The sequence below is a fragment of the Pan paniscus genome, chromosome 11 (assembly GCF_029289425.2).
Source record: "Pan paniscus chromosome 11, NHGRI_mPanPan1-v2.0_pri, whole genome shotgun sequence".
NCBI classification, from domain to species: domain Eukaryota; kingdom Metazoa; phylum Chordata; class Mammalia; order Primates; family Hominidae; genus Pan; species Pan paniscus.
This window is the reverse complement of record NC_073260.2, coordinates 109,883,161-109,897,169: the sequence shown is the minus strand read 5'-3', so window position 1 is coordinate 109,897,169 and position 14,009 is coordinate 109,883,161. Positions and strand designations below refer to the sequence as shown.

The 14,009-nt window shown below is 34.1% G+C and overlaps 1 protein-coding gene across 13 annotated transcripts in view; it reads right to left on the bottom strand.

Moving 5' to 3' along the window:
* The window catches only part of ZDHHC21 (zinc finger DHHC-type palmitoyltransferase 21), a 142,120-nt gene that overhangs the window by 89,437 nt on the left and 38,674 nt on the right, over positions 1-14,009 (bottom strand). For all 13 annotated transcript variants that reach the window (XR_010109065.1, XR_001338455.5, XM_063594016.1 and 10 more), the window contains one exon: positions 5,316-5,432. Coding sequence is in view for 11 of the 13 variants with exons in the window: in XM_063594016.1 (XP_063450086.1) it covers positions 5,316-5,432 (117 nt within the window). In the remaining 2 variants the exon portion in view is untranslated. The remainder of the gene's footprint in view (positions 1-5,315; positions 5,433-14,009) is intronic.

The following is a 14,009-nucleotide window of genomic DNA, read 5'->3' as shown; positions in this document are numbered from 1 at the left end:
ATGCTATTCACAGCCAAACAAATCCTACAGCAACTATAATACTGCACATTCCCAGAATCAAAACCAAAGGGCCCCAACCAACCAACACAACAGATACATGTCCAGGAAAAAGTCCTCTCCCACAAAAGCAAATTCAAAAAATTGGAAAAAACATCTGTTACAACAGACGCATAGATATCAACATAGGGACACAAGAAACATAAAAAAGCAGGAAATATGGCACTCCAAAGAAATACAATAGTTCTCCAATAAAATATTACAATCAAAAAGATATATATGAAATCCCAGAAAAATAATTCAAAATAATATTAAAGAAGCTCATTGAGATAAAGAGAATACAGAAAATATGAAGCCATTAGAAAAACAATTCCAGATCTGAATGAGGAATTTACTAAACAAATACAAATAAAAAAGAACCAAACAAACTGAAGAATTCATTAAATGAAATACAAAATACATTTCAAAGTTTCGATAATAGAATAGATCAAGGAGAAGGAAGAATTTCATTACCTGAAGACAGGTATTTTTAAATAATCCAGTCTGATAAAAATAAAGAAAAAAGCATTTAAAAAATGAACAAAGACTACATGACATATTGAATACCATGAAGTGACCAAATACTTTAATTTGTAATGTCCCAGAAGATAAAGAGAAAACAAAAAACCTAGAAAACCTACTTAAGGATATAACAGCTGAAAACTTCTCAAGTCTAGCAAGTGATCAAGACACCTAAGTATAGAAAGCTCAGGGATCCCCAAACAGATACAATGCAAAAAGGTCTTCTCTGATTTGGCACATCATAATCAAACTATCAAAAGTCAAAGACAGAGAATTGTAAAAACAGCAAGAAAGAAAGCATCAAGTCCCATATGAGGAATCTGCATCCGACTAACAGTGTATTTCTCCACAGAAACTTTATAGGCCAGGAGAAAATGGGATAACACATTCAAAGTGCGGAATGAAAAACACTTTCAGACAAAAACACTATTTCCAGCAAAATTATCCTTCATAAATAAAGGAAAAAGGCAGGTGATAACAAGCAAAAGCTATGGGACTTTATCATCCCTAGACTGGTCCTACAAGAAATGCTTAAGAGAGTCCTACACTCGGAAACGAAAGGATGATAGCTACCATCATAAAAACACATGAAAGTATAAAACCCACTCTTGGGTGGTTGAGGCACAAGAATTGCTTGAACCTGGGAGGTGGAGGTTGCAGTGAGCCGAGATCGCAACGCTGCACTCTAGCCTAGGCAACAGAGCAAGACTCTGTCTCAATTTTTTTATAAAAAATTAATTAAAAACCCACTGGCAGAGCAAACACACAAATAAGGAAGAGGAAGAACTCTAATGTTACCATTACACAAAACCATCAAACCACAATGATAAACAATAAAAGAAAAAGAAAAGTACAAAGCATATATAAAACAATCAGAAATCAATTAATAAAATGACAGGAGTAAGCCTCGCATAATATCAATAATAATCTTTAATGTAAATGGATTAAACTCTACATTTAAAACATATAGACTTTCTGAATGGACTAAAAAAACAAACATGACACAACAATATGCTGCCTACAAAACATTCATCTCACCTGTAAAGACAAATAGACTGAAAGTAAAGAGACAGAAAAAGATATTCCAAGCAAATGGAAACCAAAAGTAAGCTGGAATAGCTAGCTATACTTATATCAGATATGCAGACTTTAAGTCAAAAATAGTAAAAAGTTACAAAGCAGACCATTATATGAGATCAATTCAGTAAGAAGATATAACAACTCTAAATATATATGCACCCAACACCAGAGTACCCAGATATATAAACCAAGTATTAGATTTAAAGGGAAAGATAGACTCTAATACAGTAATAGTTGAGGACTTGGACACAGGATTCTCAGCATTAGACAGATCTAGTAAAATAGTTAACAAAGAAATATCAGATTTAAACTGCTCTCTAGACCAACTGGACCTAATAGATATTTACAAAACATTTCAACCAACAGCTACAGAATACACATTGTTCTCATCAGCAAATGGAACATTTTCCAAGATAGACCATAGGTTAGGACACAAAACAAGTCTCAAGAAACACGAAAAAAATCTAAATTGTATCAAGTATCTTCTGAGACCACAGTGGAATAAAACTAAAAATCAATAACAAGAGGAACTTTGCAAACTATACAAATACATGGAAATTAAGCAACGTGGTTCTTAACAACCAGTGGGCCAAGAAAGAAACTAGGTAGGAAATCACTTTCTTAAAACAAATGAAAATGAAAATGAAACATACCAAAACCTATGGACTACAACAAAAGCAGTGCTAGGAGGGAAGTTTACAGTAATAAATGCCTATATCAAAACAGTAGAAAGATTTCAAGCAAATAGTCTAATGATGCACCTCAAGGAACCAGAAAAGCAAGAATGAACCAAACCGAAAATTAGTAGAAGGAAAGAAATAATGAAGACCAGATGAGATGTAAAAGCAAAAGAGACTAAAAAAAATATGCAAAGAAGCAATAAGACAAAAAGTTGGTGTTTTGAAAAGATAAACAAGTGAATAAACCACTTTCAAGACTAACCAAGAAGAGACAGGACCCAAGTAAATAAAATCAGGCATGAAAAAGAAGACATTACAGCTGATACCAATGAAATACAAAGATTATCAAAGATTATTATGAACAACTATATACCAACAAACCGAAAAACCTAGAGTAAATGATAAATTCCCAGACACATAAAACCTACCACAATTGAATTGGGCAGAAATAGAATACTTGAACAAACCAATAAAAAGTGACGATATCAAAGTAGTAATAAAAAGTCTCCCAACAAAGAAAAGTCCAGGACCCAGACAACTTCACTGCAAATTCTAGCAAGTGTTAAAATAAGTAGAACTAACACCAATTCTCCTCAAATTATTTCAAAAAATTGAAGAGGAAGGAACTGGAACTCTCAACAAACTAAGCACAGAAGAAACATACTACAATATAATAAACACCATCTATGGCCTTTTGTGTTGATGGTATCTTATATCAAGAAAAACCTAAAGGCTCTACCAAAAAACTCTTCAATCTGATAATTAAATTCGGTAAAGTCACAGGATACAAAATCAGCATACAAAAATCAGTAAATCAGTAGCGTTTCTATACACCAATAATGAACTGAGAAAGAAAGAAAAAACACAATCCCATTTACAATAGCTCCAACAACAACACTCTAAGAATAAATTTAACCAAGGAGGTGAAAGATCTCTATAAGGAAAACTGCAAAGCACTGATGAAAGAAATTAAAGGAAGAGACAAACAAAGGAAAGCTATCCCATGATCATGGATCAGAAGAATTATTGTTAAATGACCATACTGCCCAAGCAATCTACAGATTTGATATAATCAGTATCAAAATACCAACATCATTTTTCACACAATTAGAGAAAACAATCCTAAAATTTGTATGAAGTCAAAAAAGGGCCCGAATAGTCAAAAAAATCCTAAGCAAAAAGGACAATGCTGGAGGCATCACATTACCTGACTTCAAAGTATATTATGAGGCTACAGTAACCAAAATAGCACAGTATCTGTATAAAAGCAGACACACAGACACACAGACCAAGGGAACAGAATAGAGGATCCAGAAATAAATTCATATATTTACAGCCAACTGATTTTTGACAAAGGCATCAAGAACATACATTAGGGGGAAAAAAAACCAGTCTTTTGAATAAATGAGAAGTGCTGGGAAAATTGGATATCCATATGCATAAGAATGAAGATGGAAACTGGACCCCATTTCTCACCATATACAGAAACCAACTCAAGATGTATTAAAGACTTAAACATAAAACCTACAACTGTGAAACTACCAGAAGAAAACTTAGGAAAAATATTTCAGGACTTGGTCTAGATGAAAATTTTATGGCTAAGACCTCGAAAAATGCAGACAACAAATACAGACAAATGGGACTCTACTAAATTAAAAAGCTGTATAGTAAACAATCAACACAGTGAAGAGACAACCTGTAGAATGAGAGAAAACACTTGAACTTTTTGCTTGACAAGGGACACTACCCAGAATATACAAGGAACTCAACAATTAAAAAAAAAAAGGTACCATTAAAAAGTGGGCATAGGACATGAATATGCATATCTCAAAAGAAGATATGCAAATAGCCAACAGGTATATGAAAAGTACCATCATTAATCAACAGGGAAATGCAAGTCAAAACCACAATAACATATCATCTTAGAACGGCTTTTATTAAAAGGACAAAAAGTAACAGATGCTGGCAAACATGCAGAGAAAAGGGAACTCTTGTACACTGTTGGTGGGAATGTAAATTAGCATAATCACTAAGGAAAAGAATACTGAGAATTCTTAAAAAACTAAAAATAGAACTACCATAAGATCCAGCAATTCACTATTGGTTATTTATCCAAAGGAAAAAAAACAATCAGTATATCAAAGGGATACCTGCACTTGCACGTTTATCACAGCATTATTCACAAGAGCAAGGATAGGAAATCAACCTAAGTGTCTATCAACAGATGAATGAATTTTAAAAATCTGGTATATATACACAATGGAATAATACTATGAGCCATAAAAAGAATGAAATTCTGTCATTTGCAGCAACATGGATGGAACTGGAGGTCATTATGTTAAGTGAAACAAACCAGGCACAGAAAGACAAATATCGTATTTTCTCACTCATATGTGGGAGCCAAAAAAGCTGATCTCATGGAGGTCAAGAATTGAATGAGAGATACAAGAGGCTGGAAAGGGTGCACGGGTGGAGCGGGGGACGAAGAGAGTGTGGTTAATGGTTATAAACACACAGAAGAAATAAGTTATAATGCTCAGTAGCACAGTAGGGTGACTACAGTCAGCAGCAATGTATATTTTAAAGTAACTAGCAGAGAGGACTTGAAATGTTCCTAATATATAGAAATGATAAATACTCAAGGTGATGGAGACCCCAAATACTCTGATTTGATCATTATATATTATATGCATGTAACAGATACTCATATGTACCCCATAAATATGTAAGATACTGTGTATCAATAAAAAACTACAAACATGATGTCTATAGTCACATAAAAACATTGTATTTGTTAGCTTTTAAAAACAGGATACAAAATTGTGTGTACTTTGTACTTGATTATAACTACTTTAAAATTACATAGGCACATGAAAGTATTAAAAAGCATGGGTAATTTTCTCCTTTGATTTCTAAACTTCCTATAACTTTTGAGAATTACATTCATAATTAGGTAATATATTCATAAATGTTACTTTACATTAAAAATATACTTACTGTGATGATGCCAATTAGTTGAGTGTAAAAGAGTCCAGTTATTCCAACTAACATAGTAATGCCCATAAAGGCTGCTAGTCTCATTATGGCCAATTCATGTCTAAAAACAAAGAGGTCCTAAAAAGAAAAAGAAAGTCTTAAAAACCATTCAGAGTTGCTTATATTGCTTACAGTCGCAATAATAATCAAGAATTGAGCCATAACACATCTTCCTTATTATCTTAAAAGAACTACCTCTCCCTCTTTTATACTTCTATTGAAATCAATGTATAAATATTTTAAAATTTCAAAAATAGGTATTTTAATTTACAATAGCAAGCTGGAAAATACAGGAGTTTACTACTCTACTGCATCAAAACTCCTCAATCTTAGGTGCAAGTTAGCCTTGTTTGTTTTTTGAACCTATTTTGGGCAAAAAAAAAAAAAAAAGAAAGAAAGAAAAGAAAAACAAACCCAAAACAAAACAAAACACAGATGGTTGTACAATCTTTGGTTTACAAAAGGAATTTTATTATTTCTCTGCTAAAAAGTTTGAATACACAGCATGATTCATATTATTAAAGTTCAAGTGACCAAGATATCTAGAAATCATTAACGTGGACAAAATGAAGAGAAATCATATATAATAGGATCATAAGTACAGCTCTCTTCAAGCCTACTTCATTCATTCTTCCATCCAGTCACCCAACCACCATTGCCAAGCATTGTGTTATGTAATAGAAATGTATAAATGATAAAAATATGGTCCATGGCCTCAAGAAGTACAGTTTATTTAGAAAGACAGCCCAACTTTGGAAAATTCCAAAACAATGTGATACATTTTATAACAGGGATGCATGCAGAGTACTGTAGAAACATCAAGGAATGCCTAGATAGGAGGGAGGAATTGAAATGCTGTGATTTAAAGGCAGGTCTTCTGGCTCAGAGATTGAAAATGAGGGTCCTAAAAGTAAACCAAAGACACTGTGGTGGGAAGACAGAAAAACAAAAAGCATTTCATTTACTCTCACTGTTACCAACCAACCAGACCAGAGGAAGGAGAGAGAGATGAAGAACTAAGACTTCTCCTGGAAATCTGCTGTTGCTAAGCTGTGGAATAAAACAACCACAGAAAATAAAAGCACCAAGTGGATGGAAAGGACACCCAAACACAACCACCCACATGCTTTCTTTTATACTGATTCATGTTAAGGATTAAAGTATCCTAACAGCAACTTCAAAAATAGGAAGGCCACCAGAGATAGTATGCTTGCTTGAAACAAAAGAACTGATACTTTTCTGTGTGTATTATATTGAGTCACCACCAGACTCAAGCAAAAATCTGATTCCACATCCACATTACTTATTCATTAGCCTGAAAAAACTTAGAATTCAGCAAGACACTTAAAACGTTATGTAGCAGGTAAATATTAGGCAATCATTTCAAAACTTCAGTAAAAAGAACCCAATATAGAATCCCTATAAAACATATAAAACCAAAATGATGGGCCTGTGGATGACATAAAAAATTAAGTAAATTCTGCATTAACACTATCTAAAAACACAAATTTGTTCTAACATAATTGATACATTAAACAAGTTTGACCATGGCAATCATTCTTATGCATACTTTTATCTGTGAAAAAATCCTAGATGAACACAAAAAATTGTACCCAGATGAACCAAAATATGTAGGAATACACAAAACACACTCACCTGTCAAACATCTACCAGCCACCTCAGTTTCTCTTCCATGCTACGAGCCACACCCACCCACATCTAGTATTACAACTTTCCCTCCAATTTCCCAGACCCTCCCTTCCATCACTTCACAATAATTCACATTCTGCAACCCTCCTGATGCTCACTTCCATAAGAAAACTTCAGGTCTTTCTCAAGGTAAAGTGCCATGTTTATCATAGTATTTATGTACTTCTTAATCACTTAATATTTATATAAAAGAGTGCTGTTGTTTTTATTATATTCCTATCCTTTTAAGTGTCACAGACAAAGTTTCGGAGTGGTAAGCCCTGTGGTTTTAATGCACGGTTTTACACAGTGAAGTGATTTTTAGGAATGCACATATTGCATTATAGCAGAGCTTACTGTACTAAAATTACCATCTATGACCAAATAAAATCCATCCACTCTACTCCCAGTGAAAAGATTTTAAAATAATTTTTGGCCAACTACAATTTATAAATGTCAAGGATGGAGATGAGACTAAAAGATCTACTTATAATATTACATTTATTCATTTGGTTATACATTTATATTTAAAGTATTTATGTAAAATACAGTAGTAAAAAAACTTTAATCTAGAAATTGCTTTTTATCACTTTTACATTTTCAAAAAAACAACTGTATTCCAAGTTCACACATGCATAATTAACATCATCAGCACTAAATCCATATTTTGAGTCACTTAACACTGTTCTCTAGAGTACATCTTTACTTCTGTCTTAGATTTTTTTAGATTTAACACTTTTTGAATCCAAAAATTGGCTTAAAAATTTTTATCCAAATCACAGGAACCCATTTGCTATCCGAGATCTTTACTACATAATCAGTGTTATGGGCTCAATTAGGTCCCCCAAAATTCCTATGTTGAAGCCCTAACCCCTGTACCTTAGAATGTGACTGTAGTTGGAGACAAAGCCTTTAAAGCAGTGACTAAAATAAAATGAGGCCCTTAGGGTGGGCACTAACCCAATCCGACTGGTTCCCTTATAAGAAGAGGAAATTTGGACACACTGAGAGACACCATGGATGTTCCCAGAGGAAAGACCATGTGGGGACAGAGAGAAGGTGGTTATCTGCAAGCCAAAGACAGAGGCGTCAGGAGAAAACTAACCTGCTGACACCCTGATCTTGGAGTTGTAGCCTACAGAATGTGAGAAAATGAATTTCTGTTGTTTAAGCCACCCACTTTGTTGTATTTTCTTAAGGCAGGCCTAGCAAACTGATATAATCAGTAAATGTATTTCTTTATTGTTTACATTTCTTCCATTTTTGTTAAGAAATGTGCTCATATACAGATAAATTCATAAAACACATGTGTTCAGTTTAAAGAAAATTAACACTGGGCCAGGCACGGTGGCTCACGCCTGTAATCCCAGCACTTTGGGAGGCCAAGGTGGGTGGATCACCTGAAGTCAGGAGTTCGAGACTAGCCTGGCCAACAGGCGAAACCCCGTCTCTACTAAAAAATAAAAATAAAAATAAAATAGCAGGGCACGGTGGTGCGTGCCTGTAATCACAGCTACTAGGCGGGGCTGAGGCAGGAGGATCACGTGAACCTGGGAGGTGGAGGTTGCAGTGAGCCGAGATTGTGCCACTGCACTCCAGCCTGGGCAACAGAGTGAGACTCTGTCTCAAAATATATATATATATAAAGAAGAAGAAGAAAAGTAACAGTATCCTCTCAAGAATTAGAACATCTGAAACCAAGTAGAGCCTCCTGTGTATTCCTTCCCCATTGCTGGCTCTCCCTCACCCCTACCCTAAAGGTAAAGGTTACTAACTCCTTCTTCATACATTTTGGATATTGCTATGTTTCAGTTGCATATTGCAAATATCTTCTCCTGCTCTGAAACTACCCTATTCACTCTCTTGATGGCACCTTTTTATAAACTAAAGTCTTAATTTTAAGTAGTCCAATGTATCAATCTTTTCCTTTAGTGCTTTTTATATCCTATTTAAGAAATCTTTCCTGATGCTGAAGTAATAATGGCATTCTCCTATATTATCTTGTAAAGCCTTTTAAAAGCTTTGTTAAGTTTTGCCTTTCACATTTAGGTCACTAATTCACATAGAATTATTATTTAATTTTTTTGTGCACAGTGAAAGACAGGAATCTGAATTTACTTTTTGTATATGAATATTCAACTGTTCCAGAATGACTTATCTAAAAAGCTGTCATTTCTTCAGTGACCTGAGATCAAGTATCCATACATGCATGGGCTCTCTACTCTTGTTCCCTTGGTTTGTTTATCCCTGCAACAGTGACAAATGTCTTAGTTATTATGGCTTTGTAATAAGTCTCAATACCTGGTAGGCCATGTCATCCCATCTTATTCTTTTGCAAGAATGTCTTGATTATTCCAGATAATTTGTATTTGCATAAAAATTTTAAAGTTACATTTTCAAGTTACAACACATACTCATGCATACATTCACGTATAATATATTCTCTCCATTACCTTTCGTTAAGTTTCTTCTAAAGGACTTGCACTTTGTCAGATTTAATTCAGTAATTTCCTGTTTTTTGATTCTATTATAAATGGCATTTGCTATTAATTTCCTTGTCTAAAGGTTTGTGAGCACATAAAAATATTTTTAAAAATATTGTTTCATAGTCACATTTTTTATACTTTCTTAAAAACCCAAAAGAATCTACAGATAAATCATTTATACAATTACATCATCTATGTGTAATGACAGTTTTATTTCCTTCAGCAGTTGTACCTTTTCTTTCTTTCTCTTGTCTTACTGCATTGGCTAGAATTTCTAGTAGTATGTTTAATAATAATAATGGTGATAGTGGGGGCATCAATGCCTTGTCTCCAACCTGGAGGGAAGAAGTCAACATTTCATCTTAGCATGCTATAGTTGGTTGATTTTGTGTTTTTTTTTTAAGGGGGTCGGGAAGAAAGACCATTTATCTGATTATGAAAGTTCTCCTAAGTTCTAGTTTACTAAGAGTGTGTAACCTGAATGAATCCTGAATTTTATCTTTGTCTTCATACACTGAGATGCTCTATTTGAATTTTTTTTCTAATCTGTTAATGTGATAAAATATACTGACTTATTTTCTAGTGCAAAAACCACCTTTCATTCCTAGGATAAACTCAATTTGGTCAGGTTGCTTATATATAACCACATTACATACTATATACAACGGGTGGGAGTTCATATATATATACATATATATATACACACACATACATATATATATTTACACACACACATATACATATATATTTACTTTGCTTTAGTCTGTAGAAATTGCTAAGCTGTTTCTTTATTTCATAGGAAAAAACAAACACAAAGAATACCATGAGGCTCATATAAACAGAGCAAGGTAGGAAAGTCGGTTCTACTGCATGTATTCTCGACAGGGCAAGTTTTGCTCCCAAGTGGGAGAAAACTGGTTCTTAGAGGGAGAAAAAAAGTCTTAGCTATCACTATGGTTTGTGGCTCTACACAATCTTATCTGACAAAATCTTTTTTCTTAGTATTTAACTTCACAGGGGTGGTGAGAGGAGAAAATTTCCATAGGAGGAAAATGGGCATTAAAAAAAAGGTTAAAAACTACTGTTCTACTAGATAATATTTCTTATAAAACCATAGTTGTAATGACAGTGTGGTATTGTCTCTCCACAAGGAGAGACAAATAGATCAACTGACTAGAAAAGAAACAGAAACAGACACACACACATATGAATCATGATTATGAGAAAGATGGCACTACAGAGTGGAGGGGAAAGAATTATCTTTTCAATAAATGGTGCTAAATCAATTGACTATTCATCTATGAAAAAACTGAAACCCTGACTTCTATCTCATGAGAATCACAAAATTCAATTCCAGGTAGAAATGGGAAAGACAGAAAAATATAGTACCTAGATGATAATAAAGGAGAATTACATTGGTTTTAGAAAGGATAAAAAATATTTTATAAACTGAACCCAAAAAACACTACTCAAAAATGAAACGGTTGATAAGGTGGAGTACATTAAAATTTAAAACCTCTGCTTACCAAAAAATGCCATTAAGAGAGTGAAAAGATAAACCAAAGAGTGGAAGATGTTTACAACACATTCCAAAAAAAGGACTAATCTAAAACGCCCTACAATTACCAAGAAAAAGTCAAATGGGAAAAATACTTAAATAGGCACACTTTGCCAAATAGGCCAGTCATATAATCAGTAAATATATGAAAAGGGGTTCAGTATCATTAGTCATCAGAGAAATGTAAATTAAAACACAATCAAGTACTGCTCATACATACCAAATGGCTAATGTTAAGAAGATTTAAGTATTAGTAAGGATATGAGGCAATCAGAATTCATATACTCTACTGGTAGGAGTTTAAATGGGTGCAACTATTTTGGAAAAGTGTTTAACGCTATCTAAAGGAACATACCAATTAACCTTTGAACACCAGCACTTCTAGCTATACATCTAAGTGAAACACATGCACATGTACAGCGGGAGGAATAAACAAGGCTGCTTACAACAGCATTATTTATAACCTCCAAAAACTAGAAACAAAGTAAATGTCCATCAACAGAACGAATAAATGGCTTTATATTAAATGAAATATGATGAGGATTCACAACAATGAAAATAAACTGTATCTAAAGTAACAAAAAGGATAAATCTTCCAAATGTTGCCCAAAAGAAACATCAGGATAATTCACTTAACTGTTTTTATTTTTATGCACTCCTTCATATGTGTATCACATTTTACAATATAAAAGGTATAAAAAGTTGTGACAGTGAAATACAGAATATAAAAATACTTTTATTAATTTTAGAAAACCAAACTCTTAAAATACATATAAAACATAAAAGTTAGTTATAAATGGCCTATAAAAAACAGAGACAAAAATTTGTCAAATAAGACACAGAAAAGGATGTGAGAGACAGGAAAAAAGGAGAGGAAGAGTCAGACCACCTCTCTGATCTCATCTACCACTTTCTTCCTGGCTCACCTCCAACTACACTGACCTCCTTGCTATTTCTCAGACATAGCTAGCGAACTTTCAAATCAGGACTGCTACATTTGTTCTTCCCAGAAAACTCCCCAGACAACCACATGCATACTCCCCTCACTTTCTTCAGGTTTCTACTTAAATATCGCCTTATCAGAGAACTTTTCCTTGACCAAATTATAGAAAATCCCAGTATTCCCTATTTCCTTGCTGTATTTTATTTTTTTCATAGTATTTATCTCCATCTGATATATATCTATTTATTTCTTGTTTTGTCTCTCTTAGCAGTATGCAAGTTTCTTGAAGATGGGGACTTTTGCCTGTCTTGTTCAATGATGAGTGCCTGGAATGTAGAATCAGCTCCAGCTCAACAAATATTTATTAAATGAATGAATGAAAACAAAGAAAATTGGACAAAGAACTGTCTCTTCCCTCAACATGTGAAGAGACAGAGAAAAGTATCTACAAGGACTGTTTCACATGTATAATAGCAGCAATAAACACAGAAAAAGAAACACATAGGCAACATGTACATAAACATACTTATGTCCTTACACATAAACCAGCAGAGGAGGAGAGGGTCACTCTCATGAAATATTAATAATATTCCTATACTCCTATCTCATAATCTTTTAGAACTGTATCGTTTAAAAATTTTTAAATGTTACAAAACTAGGCAGTGGGGGGCACCACCTCTTAATGCAAGCTAAATGAAAAGAAGAGTCAGATTTGGCTATTTATGGTCTAACAAATAATTAAATACTTGATCTGTGAATTCCTTCAGCTCATATCTTCCTATAAACTTATATCCTAATCTCAATTCAAATTCTAAGACTATATACTATACCTTATCATTTCTAAGAACTGTAACTCATAACATAATTACAATTTCAAGTATGTCACCTTATGAATACCACATGCTTTCTTTTGAGCTAACTCCCTGTTGACTATCAATGCTAACAAATTCTCAACCCCGACGGGAGCTCCAATTCCTTGGCCCAACCACCATGTCATTGGCTTTCCAGAATATATTCAACTCCCTACTTGTTTATATTCCACAGTCCATCATGATAATTGCTCTTTCAATTTACCACCACGTTTCTTGACCCTCTCTCACCACCATTCTACTCGTGTTTCACTGGCTGCAGTCTTAGTCACCTTTCTTGTTACCTTTCATCTTTCTAACTTCAAAAACTGAAGAGTGCCTAGTTTGGTCTTCAGAACTCTTTTCTTTTCTATTTCGAATTACTTCTAGGAAATCTCCAGTCAGTTTCCATGTCTTTAAATATCATCTTTATGCTGAAAGCTCCCAAATTTATTTATCTAGCTCAGACCACCCCATTGAAATCCAGATTTTTGTATCTAGCTACTTAATTAACATCTGTCCCTGGAAGTTAAGTAGGCAGAGTAAACATGTGTAAAACCCAAATCTTTAACTTCTTCCCAGAAACTATTCTTACGTCAGGCTCCCCCTCTCGGTAACTGGTATCTCCATTCTTCCAGTTGTTTGGGCGGTGAAGTCCTGGAAATATCCTTGACGTTTCGCATTCTATCTCACAGCCCACATTCAAATTATCACCAAATTCTGTTAGCTCTTCAAACTATAATAGACCACTTGTAAACGCTTCTACCACTACTAATAATCATTTCATATTTGGACTGTATTTTAGCAGCCTAGTAGCTGGTCTTCTTGCTATTATCCTTGTCCTTTATTTTTCATAGCAATCAAGTTTTTTTTACTAAAATGTAAATGAGATTGTGTAATGGCTCAAAACCCTCCAACAGCTGACAAAGTCCCAACCACTAACCATCTTAATAAAGTCTCCAGTCCAATCACAGCCCTTACTACTCTCAACTCGTCATCTCCTATTGCTCTGTCCCTAACTCACTCCACTCAAGATACACTGGTCTCCTTACTGTTCCTTGAGAATGTCAACAACAGTGACTTACTTGAGTTCCAGGTCTCTGTTCAAGCGTCACTAGAGAAAGGTCTTCC